Raw genomic sequence first — 18267 nt, forward strand, 5'->3', positions numbered from 1 at the left:
CTGTGGATGTTCTCGATGACGAAGTAATCAGTTACACAAAAGCGCGCATCTTTCAGAAATACTTTTATTTGCCTTTGGTGTCTTTCGGTAACCATGTGCTGTTTCAGAACACTTTCGCCCATTGATGAAAGATTCAGAGATATTTTGCAGGCAGCACATGTGCCAAATGTTTATTGCTCGAGTCTTTTATTAACCAATCTTTATACTTGTCTTCCTTTAGCCACTTCTCCTGAAAAGAGCACTTCCCGGCATCTTTCAAATTGTTAAGCAGACAAAGAATGTGGTCGACACGACGAGAGTGAACTCGCGAAAGGCCGAAACGGACGTTCCCGCCGCGAGCGAGACTGGGTAGTCATGTGATTAAAATAGCAATGCAGCGAAAAATCGTCGGTATTTTGCGCCAAAGTCTACTCCGGAAATAATTTGTTGTAATATTTTATCGATAAAAGGACTTAAAGGGTCACAGAGAAATGTAAGGACCTGTGTGAGAATTTGAAAGGACCGCATGGCAAATAAAAGGACTTAAAAGGCCTTTTGGCGAAAATTCAATATAAAAGGACTTAAAAGGACCTTGCAAGGACCTGGGAACCCTGTTAATGTCTGATAGATTCTAAAATATCCTTAATGTTCTGTATCCGTCATGTTTCTTTAGTGCAAGCATCACATCTTGTTCACACCTACTCTCCTATCTGCCTCATGTTTCTTTTGTGCAAGATTACCTGTTCAAGAATTTCCGGACTGAACCACTGGAGGCAATCAACAGCATGTTGGGGGTAGTCATACACTGTTCGCAGCCGCTGGCCTCCTACGATTGTGGAGAGTGAGTTGTGGAGGCCAGTGAGGCATACCTGTCCACTAGCTGATATTAAAACATGGCTAGCCTTCACGCCCCTGTAATGATTATTATAACAAAGTATAATTTCATCAACAAACCACAGCTTCTCAAAATTCATTAGTTGCAATGATTAGTCCTGACAAGAAAAGGCTGGTGTTTAAAATCTGGTCACAACTTTCAGAAACTTGGAACTTGCTGAACTAGTGAAATTCTTGAAACTCCTTGAGATGAGGTCACACAAAACAAACTCTTTCACTAGATTACATTCATGAGAATTTTTCAACAATGTTCATTTGGAACAATACCTCTTATTAAAACAAAGTAGAAAGTGTGCTGATTTTATTTTATATATATATTAAGTCTTGAGAATTTTCTGCTGTAAATTCTAAAACTTTTAACATTTAAGCAGTGTCAAAGTTTTTAAGCAGTCGGATCGAAAGCAATGTATTACAACAGGTAACCAGTGCAGCTCACAGAGGAGTGGTGTCATGTGATTGGATCTGCACTCACACGAGATCACGCAAAACAATATGGGGCTCTTTGAAGCCTGCAAAGCAAGCTGTGGGGAAGCTCAACAACCAATAGTCCAGCCAGGTCAGCACACATGCAGACATAAGTTTCTTGGTGGAAGAAACTATTAATAAATATCATTGTACAGGCAGTCGTTGACTTATGACCTATGCGACTTAAGACTGTTTGACTTTATGACCACAGCTATGACTGGTATGTCTGGCCATAACTGGCAAGTGAACGTGAGAGTGTTTCTGCAGTGTTCATACCATAGTTTCCGTTTTCTCATCACTTCTGTGCCACACAGCCTGCACTACTCAGTGAGCCAAGAGATATGTTACCAATGGTATAAAACTTTAAAGAATTCGTCACTATAAAAATACAACAATGTCTACAGAAACATAAAATTACAAAATTAACTAAAAAAAAAAAAAAAAAATTAATTTTTATATGAACTTAAAAGTAATAACAATACACTGCTAAGAAAAGTGACTATAACATTAATGAACGAAAAATGGTAATAAAACAGGACAAATCTGATAATAAAAATAATGAGCCAATAAAATGAAATGATGAACAAAGAAAATGTTTCTAAAATGCCATATGGCTTAAAGGCGGAACTTCTTCTGTCCGCACAGAATGGAATGGTATCGTCTGTGTGAGGGAAGGCAGGAGTACATGCGGTGCGAACTGCTAGCGGCCAGTCATCTCCAATTACTACCAGGACAAAAGGCAGGGTAGACATCACTGGCACTGCCAACTAGCCCGGCAATAAAAGGTCTTACTCACCCGACCAGTACTTGCGTAGGGTCTGAGAGCTGAGGCGAAACGGCTGAAAACACTGTCATGGTTAGGACTGAATGCATTCTCCACAAACAAGCTAGAATATATAAAGGAGAGAAGGATGAACAGGGCAAATGATACAAACGTAAAGACATCTGAATTTTCAAACTTTATTTTTACTGCTTTTTTGTCTTTTTCTATATCTCGTATTTCTTTCCTAATAAGCGGGATATCAATATTCGGCTTGCAGTCAGTGCTTACATGTACAGTCTATGTGTGCATTCCACCCAAGTTTTGGACGCGACATGCATGTACGCTAGTGTTCACACTGTAGTATTATTATTTTATTTTCCACTTGTTATGTATGCTTTGTTTCTTACACTCTGAATCTCGAAAATGACAGTCATGTCAATCTCATGAATTCGATGTCCTTTCTACTACACCATTTTCTCATCACACTCTGCACTTCCATGGCAGTTACTCATCATGCACTTCTGGGATGTCATCTGTAAATGCGCAATAAAATTCGAGGCTGGAAGCAAAAGGGCAGAGCTTGCATATACACTGCTGTTAGTTTGGTTCTGGTGTGGTTTGTTTCATTCTGGACAACACAACGAAAACGAGTAAGAGAGGGAAAAAGAGCTACAATAATAACAATAAAATAGTTTGCAACTAAACTTCATTTGATTTATTTGCGCAGTTTCAAACACCTTCCCCTTCATCTCATGATTTACGTAAAATTTCAAGGAATTCAACATTTCTTACTGGCAGGTGAAGTACAGGTATGCAAACAAAATCAGTGGCTGGAGGCATTGTCATACAGATTGATATATAACAAAGCAAAATCACCAGTATAACAATGGAAGCACAAAATTTAACACTGCTACTGATCCTCCAATTATTATCCGAGAATAACTAATATGTAAAGTGAGCAAGATAAAAATCCATTATAACATTCTTTGCAGTTTTAGACTGGAATGAACATGTCTGTAGAGACAATACATTTGTTGGTGTCGCTGTACCGTGGTTAGAACAATTTCAGTTTTGAAGGTGCAAACATTGATGGTAAACTATTATCTCGTTTATCAATGATGGTTGGATTTTTTTATTTAAATTATATATTCATTTCCAAATCTTCATCAGAACTACTGTTTCAGTTAACATGTTTTCTTCATGTTCGGAATCAAATTTGTATTGTTCAATGATGCATCTCCAGATATCCTCTACTAGTTTATAAGTTTTCTTTTTTAAAGTGCATTGTCCGAGTTGTATCCAGTTGTGCTGTACACTTGCTCTGTTGTAATTTGAAGAATCTCTATCAACATGTTCATTTCAGTCTAAAACAGCAAGACTCATGCGTATGTCACAGTGCCTTGTGTTTGTAATGTGAACACGCTTAGGCAGATAAATCAGACACACTTTGTTAAAACTTTCAACATAAAATGTGTCCCTGGACAGCACGTAGTCCTGGATGTTTATAGAGGACATGGCCATGCAGAAAGTTGCTCAGAAGCTTGACAGCAGCAGGATCAGTTAGCACTATTAGAGATGGTAAATATTGCGATTGCCTGCATGGTGAGGCTTAGTTACATTTGTCATGGATGCTTGGGAAGTGTGTAATACATCCATCCAGCAAGTGGCTTAGTCTCACAGGGTTGCCATCGCAATGTTCAATACACCAGTAAACATGACCCCTGACCGCTGCTGTCTTGTCACTGAGCTCAGGGCCCCATGTCTTGCCGAGGTTCGCTTTACTACCTTGTGGCAGTTTTTTTCATTCCAACTTTTATACTTTTAGCTAACGTGCCATCCATCTTTAATGTTTCTTACAATTTGAGTTCTCACTCAATTATTAATTGCCACGTTATGGTCAAGAACATACTCTTGAATAATGACATCTGAGGCATTCATACTTTCATACATCCTCTCACACCAACTGCCTGGTGCCGCTGGATGCACATGTCATCCTCTTTGGTGATGTGATGAAAATTTAGAACCTTTTGGGTTGATAATACCAGAGTAACATAATCAGTGTGACATGAAGTTTTTCGACATGCGTGTATTGCATCTGTCATCCCACTAATCCTGTTGGTCAGAGGAGACTGTTCTGCTTGAACTGCGACCGACTGGTGCTTCAAGAAGTCAATGACTGCAGATCTGTGGCAGCCGTTTTCTCAAAGCTGTATCATTTACATATCCCAAATTGGCACACTTAGCAAATTTTTTATATTGAATGGGGATAATCCCGATGTACCGCAAGGTATATGTCAGGGAAGTGTGTTATTTCCCTTGGTCACATGGTTGGAGAGTGTGCCTGAGCGTGTGACCGTCCCCGCCTAAAGTGAAACCCCAATGCCAACGCAAAAAAGTAGTAACGAGATTGCACCTCACGCTCTGGCTGGGTGAGCGAGGAGTTAGTATTCCCAATGAAACCACCAAGACAGAAGGTCTTGCTGTATTAACGTGGTTACAGGGACCGGGAATAATTGAACTAAGTTCCTTGCCTAGCCAAGGTAATAAATTAAACTTTTGCTGAAGTTCTAAATTTTAGTTAGTAATCTAAAGTAGCGTACTTCTAAATTGTTTATAAAGGTGACTTAATTTTCATTTGACTTTATGGCACAGTATATAATAGTATAAGTTATAAATTCTGTAGACTAATCAGTCACCGAAATACAGGAACTTCTGAGGGACCCACTAAGGTGAACGAAGTGTGCAAGTGAAGTCCCTGACGAATCAAGGCCCATGAGCCTCCCATGCACGACGGACCCACCCAGGGGAGACCAACTACACAAGGGAGGGTCTGCTTAGACGAAGGTGCTGTTCTGGGCTGGGGAATACGGGGGGGGGAGGGGGGGAAGAGCACTCCAGTTGCGTCGTGTCAGGCGTCCAGGGCGGAGTTCAGTCCGTCGACGTCCTGAAGTGTTGTTCCGTGACCCCAGCGTTCGGAATAACAATTTGGAGTGTGTGTGTGCCAGCTACGGAGATCCTGGTGGAATATGTGCCTTTGGAAGTGTGTAAGTGAACCTGTACGCTCATCATGGATTGAGTGGGAGCGTTCCTGACGCAGAGATACATCTGACCTTTTTCATATGTCTACATGACACTGGCGGACGGTAACAGTAAGTGTTTTTAAACTTACTATAAATTTTAGGGAGACCATTTGTATTCTGGACCAAGTTCCAGAGCAGCGCTCTGTTTCTTGGTGCAAGACTGAATGAGTTAGAAATGTACTGTGGGATGATATTGACGAGTGACAGGGGGTGATGAATATCATGTCTATTTGAGTCAGTTTTGAGAAAAGCTTGTGTATCTTCATTATAGGGTTAGGGTATAGTCTTTATTTTGCTTTCTGTGTGTATCAACCTGTTGCCAACTATCCCCCAAGAAAGAGGATAAGTAAGAGCGAAAAGAAAAAGAAAAGAAACTTTATGGCAAAGTCGACAGTGGGCTATTTTAGTAAAGATTAGACAAGAAGCCCATGGACAGATCATTGTGTTTTGTGTTGTTCAAATGCACGTGAACAGTGTGTGAGGCGGTGACGTCAGTGTGGGACGTGGGCGTGACAGTATATTCTTTCACTTACAAAATAACTGTCACCCAGCCGAGATTAGTTACAGAATCCAGACGATATTATGTCTGTTAGGATAACCAAAGATGATCAGCACATGTCCATCCATTTTTGAAATCTTCTCTATGAGCGAAGAGGTGCACTAGACTGAATGTGCATGAACGTGATCTACAATGTCCTTCACCTTGTCGTACTCATCAACAAACAAACATGGACCATGGGGCCTCTATTGTAGACGATGAATGGGCTCTGTGTTACAGGTGTGAGCTGTTGCCCATTTGTAAATGTATGAACATTGCACTCAAACACAAATGTACTTTTTGTCAGTCACCAAGGGAATAAACTGAAAATGTTGAATATTATCATCTCTTATGAGTAAAAAAAGATACAGAGATATAAAGACAAAAGCAATAAAATTAAAGTTTAAAATTCAGTTGTTTTTGTGTTTGTGTCATTTTTTTTCTCCTTGACTTTTTCTCTCTATTTTATGGAGAATTCATTCAATTGTTGGTCCTATCCCTGACAGTATGTTCAGTTGGAAACTGTTTCACCACAGCTTTCTAAACACCAACAGCAAGTACTCGGCTGAGAAAGACGTTTTATTGCTAGGGTTATTGCCGGTGATCTCCACCCTGCCTCAGGGTCAGGGTAACAATTAGGGAAAACTGACCGCTTGTAAAAGTCAGCACTGTGTACTCCTACCTTCCCTTGAATGGGCGAAACCATTTTAAAATTTGCCCACAAGAAGTTCCGCCTTTAAAGATGATTACAATATGATTACTCAGCATAATATACTTATGGCAATTGAACATGGCCGACTTATGACCGGTTTGTAAAAACCAACTGTGGTTGTAAGTTGACGTCTACCTGTAGTTATAAATGGATAAAATGACAGACGCATAACTTACTGTTATGTTTGCCAGACAAATAAGAACTTACCTGTGTATGACACCTCTGCTATGTAAGTATTCCAGAGCATGCAGTACATCCCGCAAGATATATGTGACTGCTAACTCTGGCAGTCCTGCTGTGAAATAAGCATGCAGCAGGTCACGGCAAGAACCTGCAGTCAGACATCAAACTTTGAAGTTTTCTATTTACAAAATGATTTAAAATTTAATATTACAGATGACCAGACCTATTCTAAAGCCACGAAGTGGGCTTACAGTCCTTTCCTTGACAATGGTCAATATTATGTGGGAGGGAAATGTTGCATGAGGTTAAATTATCATCTGATGAGAGTGATCCCTGAGAAGCCCAGAAACAGCAGAGCTTCTGCTAATGCAAAAAACTGCGTACAGTACGCACTAAAAGTTCGGAGACCCCTTCAATTTTCGTTCATGGGGTCCCAGGTCTGATATCGTAGCCCAACCTATTGTTGTCGTCTGCTACAAGGTGAGAGTAACTTCCCTTGCAAAAACAAAAATTGAAGCACTGCAAAAATTTCCTCACCATAGCCCATAACAGGCATGACTGTCCACAGTTCATGGCGATGGACGAAGCTACAGTAATGTGGGAGGATAGTCTCATGTTGTAACTGCTTGGTTAATACAACTTCTTTCTGCAAATGAGGACACAATCATCTTCCTGCATATCTTATACCACTTTTAATAAAACATACTTTCCATATTTGCAAATGCTTTTGTAAGTGCAAAACAACAAATCTGAACCTAGCATAAAGATGCCTATAACCCTGTCTGCCATATAAAAAAAATGTTAAGGCATGCCAATAACCTTTTAGTTGTTGGGGAGTGAATTGTTAGAGACCATACTTATCTCAGGGCATCTAAATGCTGAATTGTTGGCATGTTGACCCCAAGGCTCTGCCTCTCACAGTTAACAGCATGTTGTGCTAAAAGGCTCTACTTTCTGTTCACAAGGTTCTACCTGCTAAATCGTTTGTTCACATGACCTGTGCTGGTCATTAGGGGAGCAAGAAGAGACCTGAATCAGTGCTATATCCAACCATGTGGTTCTGATAAGGAACAGTTGAACTAACCCTGACTTGCTCATAGACACTTAAGTAATGCTTGTGGCGAGCCTTGTCAGCCACTTTTACCATCAACCACTCCTCCCTAGCCATCCTTGATGACCAGTATTAGATGACAAGCGTAGCCCTAACCAGTACAACCATCACAGGGATTGAATAGTAAGATTATTTACTATGCCTACAGGAACTGAAGCAACAAGATAAAGTTGTCCTAAGTCAGCAAGTACATTCCATTCCACCTTCACTGCCTTTAATTACATTAATTTTATGATGATTATATAAATGTCATTAATAAGGCTGCTTTTTTCCTGTTTCAAAATAATATTTTTGATAAATTTTTAAATATAAAAGATCTTTGCTGTGATATAAACAAGCTTTGAAAAGGCATTAATGAACAAAAGGTTAACTAAGTTATTAGATTATAATTCTCCTTGATATGTTTACTAATCATGTACCCTAGACATTTTTCACGCACCTGTACATAAGAGAACTCCTGATCTAAGTTTTCTAGATCAATCCGTTTAATAGCCACCTGCAGTCCTGTTGGCAAATGCTGAGCTAGATGCACTGTGGTTGTATCTTTGTGACCTTTGCCTGAACATGATGTAGAAAATATGCAATTTAACAACCTTGAGCAGCAAAGACTTGTAACCGATAACTACATCTTTTCCTGCTGTTTACTTTTCCACTTCAACTTTTGTGAGTTAGCATGAAGCATGCAAATCAGACAAACCCTTTAATAATTTATTAGGTCACTTGGTTAGTTACCTGTAACATCTTGGAATCTCTTTATGTAACCCTAACAATCAGCATGCATGCCTTGTAGCACAGTGCTCATCTCTGTACATAAATCCATATACTCGTCTCTCAAACATTTACCTATGTTTACATGAAGCATTAGCATCTACTGGTTATTTTCTAAAGATGCTTGGAGTGACCATTACAAATTTGATCAAGAAACTGATTACCAGTGTAGCTACTGTTCCCCCTGCTCATGACAAAAAAAAAAAAGGACCTTTAATATGACCACTGTCTTGGGGGAAGTGACCTTTATTGTGACCCTCTCTTGTGGGAAGTGACCTTTAATGTGAACCTGTCTTGAGGGAAGTAACATGCACTCTGCATTTGCATCATGTAGGTGTAAGCAACCATTTTTACCTCCCTTAACTTTAGGGCAACCTACCCAAGAAATGCAGCTTTACTTCACTGATGAGTGCTTCTGAAATACTGTTTATAAACATCATTCCGAAATTCTGCACAGCAGCATGCAAGTGTCATTTATATAAAAATTCTTTTTTTTTTTTTTTTTTTACATTTTCAGCAACTTACTGAGAGAAACACACCACAGCTGTTTTCAAACTCTTTGTAAGGAAACAATAACAATAAGGTGATGTGATATTGTTTTGTATCGCTTTACTTGACTGTTAAAATCTTGTTGATTTTTATTTTACCAAAATATTATTTGGTTCCAGCAGAAGACTACATAGATAATAATATGTTGTTATCTGAAACCCAAATACAAGGCCTATCCATTTTTTCTAGACATTATTCTCTTTTCCATCTGCTGGAAGCAATGAAAAAATTTTTTTTTTTACAGTCGATTATTATTTTGGGATTACAGTCAATTAATTATTGTGACTCACCTATCACAGTATATAGCTGATAGGCACAGGCCACACTGTCAAACTGCATGATGACCACTTCTGATGATGATGGCTCATTGATGCTGAGAGTGATCTTCACCTTGTTTTCTGACTAGAATACATGCTCATTTCATTGTAGATTCTAGACTACATTCACAGCACACTAAGTAACATTAATTTAATGGCTAAATGACTACAAGAGTGAGAATGTGTGCAGATATGATGATTTAAACTCCATTCATTTCACAAAGAAAAGCGACCAATGCATGCAAGATGGAGAAGCATAATAAGGAGAATTCACTTTCTTAGAACTGAATTTTCTAGTGTCTGCCAAAGCTAGATCAGTGACAAAGTTGTCTTCACTATATTTCGGGTCTGGTTGTTTTTTGGCCCCCTAAGATGTAATTTGATGATATAAATAGGGTAATCCATACTCTTTACACACTTTAATCTTTTGAACAGAATGGGCTTATTTTCTCATATTTTAAATTTCTGTTTTGTATCTCAGTCTGGCCAACAGAAAAAAAAAATGCACAACACTGCCAAAAGGAAAAGGGTTTGATGTATTGGCACAAATCACACCATCTTCAAAATTTTACATGGCATACTTACTAAATTGATCCTTGCTCAAAAATTGGTTTTCAGCTTTTCACAGCGTTGCAGAATAAATGGTTGTAAAAATAGACAAACATTATCAAAAGATAAACCATAGACAGAATTTACTTTTTTTATAATTCTAATGAAAGAACACTATCACATAAAATTGCAATGAGAAAAGGAATAAAAGGAGAAGAAAGAATGCACGATTGAAATTTAGCAGCCAGAGAACAAACCAGTGGTGGGGAGGTGATGTCATAAGGCTTGCTTGCTGGTGGAGAATCAGACAGTTGAGATTTGGAACAAGCACAATGCTAGTAGAAAAAGATGCATACAAACAAAATGAGAAAATGTAAGTTTTGCTAATATAAGCTTGAACAAGTCTAAACATTATTGGAAAAGTACTTTATATTTAAACAGAGAAAATAAACGAAAGGAAACATTGCACATTTTTTGAAACTGATGTTTGAACCCACCAGTCTTCTCTCATTAAGCACAGGCCTTTCTGAATTTTTTTAATTTTCAAACAAAAATAACAAAAATAACAAAAATTGTAAAAAAATGTGTAGGATTCTACTATATTTTTATTTTTCTGTACAGATAAATCTTACATTAATTTGCTTCAAATTTATTTTTTAACCACAACAACATATTCAGAAAAGCAAGTAAACTCGATTTTTAAGAAAACCTGTCATGATGTAGGCTATCACTCAAAACCTAGTTCTATAATGGCAAATTCTGCTGATAATCCACTTTAGATATCAAGATATGGATTAATCAATACATACATTTGCTTCTTCCCTAAATGACTGCTACTGGACAGGATTAGGGAGCTTGTAAGCCCCAATGTCTTAAAGAGGATCCAAGAGCTGCTGGTCAGACAAATTTAAGAGTAGAGGCCAGATAAAGTGCAATCAACCAGTCCTCCAGGTTAGGACTAGTAGGAGCTGGGAGGGGATTGGCTCAGGGTTAGCAACCCTGACTTGTAAAATGAACAGGTTGCAGAAAATTCTTTCATTAATTTGTAGAGGCCAACCTCAATTCTCTATAAAGAACTGTATGACTGCCAGCAGTGAAATTTACAAGGAACTGCTGGGACAAACAAAAGTACTCAGCACCACCAAATCCAAAAAAATCGGTTTCTGAAATGTACAATGTATGAAACAGGTAATGAACAGATACAAACTATATGTATATACAATTTATAAAACAGGTACATAGGTAAACAGGCCAATAGATGCAATAGATGCAAACTGCATTTACTTGGAATCAGTGAGAGCTAAATCAGGTGAATTAAGGACACCATTAGGAAAGACTTACTATACTTGAGAAGATTATCCACATCATGAAAGAGTTGTAATCATCCTAAAATGGGGGCTAGAAAAGTCTCTGTTAGAATGAAAACCTGTAAACAGCAGGCTCATCACTGCCAAAACTATAGGCCAATAAGTAAACATAACTTTGATCCAACCATATGCACTAACCAATCACAGCAGAGTAAGCCAAAGTGAAAAGTTTGTAGGCTATATGATCTGCGATTGGCAGCCAATGAAGAGGTGAATTATAGGTGATATATGTTCATATCTAGATGGTCTGCAGATGAGGCGAGAAGCATTATTCTGGGTCCTTTAAAGTCTGTCAAGATCCTAGAGAATGCCAACTAAAAGAATAGTCCATCCTCAATAGCACAAAGGCACAGATTACAGTTTTAGTTGCATCAGTAGTGAGATAATGACAAATGGTACTGATCCTATAAAGTTCAAGACATTAAAAAATGTGATAATAAAAAGTCAAACTGATCGAGAATGGCACCCAAGCTGTGGACAGAGGTGGAGAAAGGAATAGCTGAGTTATGGACAAAGGCTGAGAGAGAGAAGAATGACTCAGAAATTTTTGTGGACAAGTAAGCAGCTTCAGTCTTGTCATCATTCTGTTGCAGTCTGTTTTGGAGCATCCAGGACTTTACGTCAGCTGTGCATTCCTGTGTCTGTGTAAGTCGACCAGTGAGTTCAGTAAGTAGAGCTGAGCCGATTTCAATGAAAAAGTAACAAAAGACTACAGAAAACTAAATTGGTGTCACTGAATGGGGGAGATAGAAACCAGTCAATAATATGTGAATAATATTACCAGTCAATAATATGTGAAAGAAATTATTTCTAGAGATCACAATGCAAAGGGCAGCAGACTCTAAAGACAGATAACCAACAGCGATAACTCTGCAAACCTGTCACCCAGATCTAAATTGTTTAAGCAAAATGGGACATCTTACTGCAATCTGGTATTTACTGCATGCTTAAAATAATATTAATTTATGTTAAATTTATTAGGCTTTAACTGAACAAGATGTTTTACCAATGCAATTAATATGCCCAGCCTGATCTCTTGAATAAATTAACAAATAACACCCCAAATAAGAAAGAAACATAAAAAGTAAAAGCCATGCAAAACTAAATGTTTGACCAACCGAAATGTTTCAAAAGCAAATCAAGCACCTGCTAAATCTTGTTTTAACTTTTAAAAAAGGGCTCACATAAAACAACAGTCATACTTGGCTATCCATAGTCTCCATTTAAACTTTAGTTTTACTGTGCTGAAAATATAAGCCAAAATTCACCATCCACTGTCAAAATGGGCCCTCTGATTAACCCATGACTAAAACACAAATTCCAAACTACAGAGCAGCAGGGACTTTTCATCTGCAATCAGGATGATCAAGAGGATACATTGTGAAACCAGGGTTATGCTGCTATAGAATGATGTCTCATGTTCTCCTGCTTTTGCTCTTATAACTTGGTTATTATATAAAAACGACACTATCAAAGTAGGCTGAGAAGACTTTACTATGCATTACTTATGAGTCTATTTTGCATTGAATAATTAGATGATTGATGTTCTGAATCCATTATGGTAAAGAAGCCCTTAGTAGACTGTTAGGCCTTTCACTTAGCAATATTTGGCATCGACTAAGAAGGTACTATTTAAAAAAAACATAAAACTTAATATAGAGTTCTGGTATTTAATTATCAAACATTTTTCCCTTTTGGGCCTGTTACTCTTTATCATGGGGTAGCTGCAAAAATTAGAAAATAAAAATCTAGGAAGTGAAATTCTCAATAAGAACAGTTCTTTCACATGGATGAAAATTTATACAAACTTTCGTTACCGATTTGTCACTCTTGAATCTATGAACTTTACTAGCTACTTGTTTTAGCTGTATATATTCTGCAGTCACTTCCTAACATATGGTTAAAATATTACAGTATATGGTACAGATTTATCAGTGGCATAAATTACCATAAAAATCTCTTACCAAGAAAGACATAAAGTACAGTAGTCAGGTCAAAGGCTTCAAAGACAAGTTGACCTTTTTTTCAGCATTAGTCTGAAAGTGAAGAGATTATAAGCCACTATGATATAATGTCAAACATGCATAACTACTCAAAAAAACAAAACAAAACTACATGGTTGGTTGCTTGGTTACAAGTTAGAAAGAGAGAATTGAATTGAAGTATTTATTTGATGGGTCAACGACCCTTTCAAAGCAGGGCGTGATATAAATTTCATCATCGGTGTTTGCCAGAGTCATGATGAGAGATAAAGCTTATACCTTCTTTAAATGGTTTTTTTCCCATCACAATAGTTATTTTTTAAAGGAACTGGATTCCCCTGTCACTTCAGTCTGTTTTGTTATGATCTTTTGACCTTGTAAAGGGTGTTTCATAAAGTACGCAATTTTTTAATTTCCCAGGATTATTTTGCTTGAAGATTGTTAGGACTGTTCCTATCATTTTCATCATCTACTTTCACTCTGATTAGAAGATCACTTGCCGTTTTTCCATTCTGTAGCAATGGAGCAGTTCAGTATCGAGCAATGTGTTTGTATTGTGAAAACTCATTATAAATGGGTTAAGACTGATCTCGTTTCACAGCAGTGACCAAGAATGATCTCTGAGGTCATGTGACCTCACACCTTGTGACTTCTCTTTATGGGGATATGTGAAGTCACAAGTTTATGTGAATAAGCCTCAAACAATTAGCGAACTGAAGAGGGAAATTCAACAGGTAATTGTTGTAATCAAAAGGAATGTCTGAGAAAGAGTTATTGCTAATTTAAATGATCGGATGACTGCCTGCAAAGAAAGTGGAGCTGAAAATATGCTCAAAATCATTTTTCAATGTTGAATCAAATTAAACAGAATGTCATGTGGTAATTTGAAGTGGGACATAAAATCACCCGCAACTGAGGTCTAGACTGGAATTGTCGACACATTCACAAGCCAGAGACCCTTTAAGTAATTAAAGGGGGCCTCGTGGACTGTCTTTTAGAAAGAAGAGGTGGATGGCCTTCAGTGGCCAGAGGGAGCCAAGCATGGACAGTGGTAGGGGCTGGCATCAGGTGTGTAGGTGTGAAGGTTGTCTACGCCACAGTCCTGCAAGGGACAGAGACTAAACTCTGGGGAACTATTTGTACCTGGCTGGTAACACTGGAGGGATAGTCTTTCCTCTCCACACCCCCACCTGTAGGCTATGGTTAGTGGTCAAGTGGTCTTGTCTTGACATGCTAGCTAGCTGTGGGTGAAGGATGCTGGGTGCATGCAGCCATCCAATGACAACCCTTGTTGCATGTGTGTAGAAATGTGCAAAGTTATATATGGGAACAAGAACTGCACAAGGACTTCTTGACAAGATTTCAGTGAAAATGGAGAACTATAGGTCTTCAGCTTTTTTTAATGCCAAGGGACTATCCACTGAGACTAAGATGAGCCAGGAGGGAAGAGACTTGTGGGAAAGCTGGAATGCTAAGGTAGAGGGCCTTGATGCAAGGGGTAAGTCAGGGACAACAGACCTTCAGGACTGCCAGCTGTCATCATGAAACCCCAAGGATTATGCAACCAGAACTTGGGCTAACTGTGACAGGTAAGAAGTTCAATGCCCGATTCAGCAGGAGTCACTGCAAGAGAAGATAACCTCTGTGTGTTCGCTTGGGCTAAAAAAAAAAACCCCACTAGAGTTAGGAGGTATGTTGCATCAAGGTGGTGTTCATACGGCAGTTGTACATGTCATTGTTCATCCTGATGTATATGTGGCATCCTTGGATTGGAACAGCATTCAGCATCCATATTGTTGGGAGAGCAATTGTCGCTCTCTGATGTGGCTGGCAGATCCAGTAACAATGGAAATCAACCAGGGAACTAGGACAGGAGAGTCAGCAGTGGGGTAACTGTCGACTGGAACTCTATTACTCACCTCACCACAAGCCTGGACTGAGATGCAGGAAGAATTTGGAAAAAGAGCTGCGCTAAGAACTACTGGAGCTATGTTGATGTGCATGACAGTGGATGGTGGTTTTAACAAAAATTAACAGGACTCTAACATTGGAAGTATGGATAATACTAAGACCACCTTTAGATGACCCTAACTGTTGCATACACATGTTCTGCGTGATTTGCATGTCAATAAATCTTTTGCATTTTGTGTTGTACTTTGCTCAGTCTTTTTTTGTGGGAAGAGCAGGTGTGGGGTCTCATGAGCCGTGTGGATCAAATGGAAAATTTTCTGATACAGTTGTATCATGTGTATATATACATCTGTCCTATGGATATATCTATACATATATACATTTATCCTTATCTGTATGCTCACACCTAGGGTGTTAATGTCCATAAGTTTGCCTTAAAACCTGCTGCAGCGCAATATGGAGTGCCTCAGGGTTCAGTCCTTGGGCCTCTCTTGTTTACAGCCACTTAGTCCTGTGATTTTTGACACATTATTGACTTTCAAGAATCAGGCTAACTCTTGTCTTTAAGTCCATTTTTCTTGAACTGTGTAGGATCCGCCACATTAGACATTCCACCAATAAGCTTATGTCACCATTTGTATTGTCCAGGCTCAACTATTGTAACTCTCTGTTTGCTGATCTCCCTGACCACCTGCATAACAAGTGCCAGAGAGCTCAGAACAATGTAGCTTGCATTGTAATCCAAAGCAGAAGGCCAATCGCATCACAACACTTCTGCATCACCTGCACTACCTGCCAATGTGGGCTCATGTGGAATTTAAGATAGCCATACTTTGTTATCATGTTGTTCATGTCCTTACCCCTGTCTGTCTAAGATTGTGTTGCCATACCAGCCTGGCAGGTCAGTTCGCTCTTGTTCACCACCCCACACATCACACTGGAGAGGTTTGGCCATCACTCTTTCCTTTTTTCTGCCCCAGTATTCACTGGCCCTCTCCGTACAGTGGGGACATTACATGCTTTCTGCTCTGGACTTAAAACCTATCTCTTTCAGAAATAGCTACTGTAAATGATTTACTCTATTACTTTCTTCTGTGTTACTTCATATTCATGGTGTTTACAGGGTTGGTTGGTTTGCTGGGAAATAAACTTAGTAGCTGACTTGCTATAAAACACCTATTCCCCCTTCAACATGTTCATGTCAATGTTCATTCTGTGTGGCATCATTACCTACTGCCCCTTATATCTTGTAAAGTGCCTTAAACTCAACTCCATGTGGGGAAATGTGCTCTATCAATCCCATTATTATTATTATATCCACATTCACATTTTCATCTCTTTGTATATTATAATATCTATGCATATGAAACACTAAACTGTCCATGATTATCACTTTCATTAAGGGGTGGATAGCCTAAAATAAATAAAACTTTTGAAGTTTCTCTTAATGTATGTGTGTGTGAGTGTGCACGCACATGAAAGAGAGAAAAAGAGATCATTCTTCATGCTGTTTTAAATCTGTTAGATAAATAAGTATCAACAGATTTGTGTCTGCTGAAGTAGTAGGAGCTGATGCAGATGAGATTAGTTTATACGCAAAAAGAAAATGCTTGCTAACAAGATAACATAAGTGAAAGCAAACACATTCTGAATACCACTACGTTTTCCTCTATATGTATTTGCATCACTCTTGGTGATATATTTTGCTAGCAGCAAAAAGTTTTGAGCTGGGATTGGCACAAAGCTAAATAGATAATAAAATATATGACTACAGAACTGGTAAACAAGTATGAATTCCACTAGCTGTGATGATGTGTCTGTCTGAGGTGACCTTGTGCGGGGTGCCCACTGAACCTCCTGTTGCTGTGTTACTATATGAGTGGGTGTGTGTGCACATGTGTGTGTGTATGTCGCCAGAATCTATTCCCTTTCATCTCTCACATAATTCTTCCCTCTAGTGTGCTGGCGTGTCATCATACCTCTAATTGCCCTTGTGGATGAATAAAGTTGTATTGAATTGAATTGAATTGAATATCTCTGATATTATCAGCATACAAGCTATTAGTAAAGCAGTATTATAAATTTTTTTTTTAAATCACAAAGTAGAATCTATCACATTATGCAACTAAAAACAATCAGTACAAAAATTTCGCTAGGACTTGGAAGTTTACTTTTCGAAAAGGGCCTTAAAAACTAACATACTGAATTAAGCAGCAAAGGCGGACAGAAAATACTTCTAATCTTCTTTAGCCTGATAGTGTGATAATTTTAATTAAAGATTTCTTACGGTAATAACATTCACATTAATTCACATAGTGTTATATGTTTCATCCATAGAAGCAGTACAGCAGTAACATTGTATGACAGTGACACTGATAACAAAATCTTACTTCGACCAGAAACAGTAAACAGCAGAGTAAGTCACTTCCCTTGTGTTGCGCCGAAACTCCAGTACGCATGTCCACTGGGCGCTTCCGTTCACGGCGTTTTCTGTGTCGCAATCACGGCACGTACGAAAATACCGGACTGCTTGCAGACAAAGTTCCATCTCAACTTCTAGAACAAGGCCAATGCACAAATTCGCTTCCAATTTAATCATAGACCTTCATTTATGGGTCCGTAAGTTTAACTATCAACGTCAAGACTCATAGAGCGAGGTGTCTTGTTTGTAGCAGCAGTAAATTGGGACTAGAGATGGCTACAGGCCTGTAAGTGTATTACTCATTAAGACGCTTTGCTATTGATCATCAAAAGTTCGAAATAATTCTACAAATTTTGGGATCAGATCCAGATCGTTTTTAAAGACGTTAGTATGTTTTTGTATTTTTTAAAAAATGCCATTTTAAGTTTACAGCATGTGCTGTAAATCTTACTCGTATACTACATGAACGGATGTTGACACGTCCATGGTCTGCTGTAAGCCCACGAAAAAAAGTTATTAAAAGTTAACAGTCCCATTTAATATTTTGAATGTCTTAATCGAGACTTAAGCGGTCTCATACGTTTAAAGAGTACCGATCCAAGAGATGGATCTTATTATTTAGCCAAACATTTTATTTCTTTTTTAATTGCTTTGTTGGATGTGATGATCAAAAGTCT

General features: G+C 38.4%; 1 protein-coding gene across 1 annotated transcript in view; it reads right to left on the reverse strand.

Annotated features, from left to right (window-relative positions):
• The window catches only part of LOC112556880 (STE20-related kinase adapter protein alpha-like), a 32245-nt gene extending 14552 nt beyond the window's left edge, over positions 1-17693 (reverse strand). The window contains 8 exon segments of the mRNA XM_025226294.1: positions 720-891; positions 6639-6762; positions 7152-7260; positions 8165-8283; positions 9333-9444; positions 10166-10243; positions 13240-13311; positions 17559-17693. Of these exon segments, the coding sequence (XP_025082079.1) occupies positions 720-891; positions 6639-6762; positions 7152-7260; positions 8165-8283; positions 9333-9444; positions 10166-10243; positions 13240-13251 (726 nt within the window). The 5' untranslated portion in view covers positions 13252-13311; positions 17559-17693.
• Positions 17694-18267: the final 574 nt, after the last annotated feature.

The sequence above is a fragment of the Pomacea canaliculata genome, linkage group LG2, assembly GCF_003073045.1.
Source record: "Pomacea canaliculata isolate SZHN2017 linkage group LG2, ASM307304v1, whole genome shotgun sequence".
Classification (NCBI taxonomy): domain Eukaryota; kingdom Metazoa; phylum Mollusca; class Gastropoda; order Architaenioglossa; family Ampullariidae; genus Pomacea; species Pomacea canaliculata.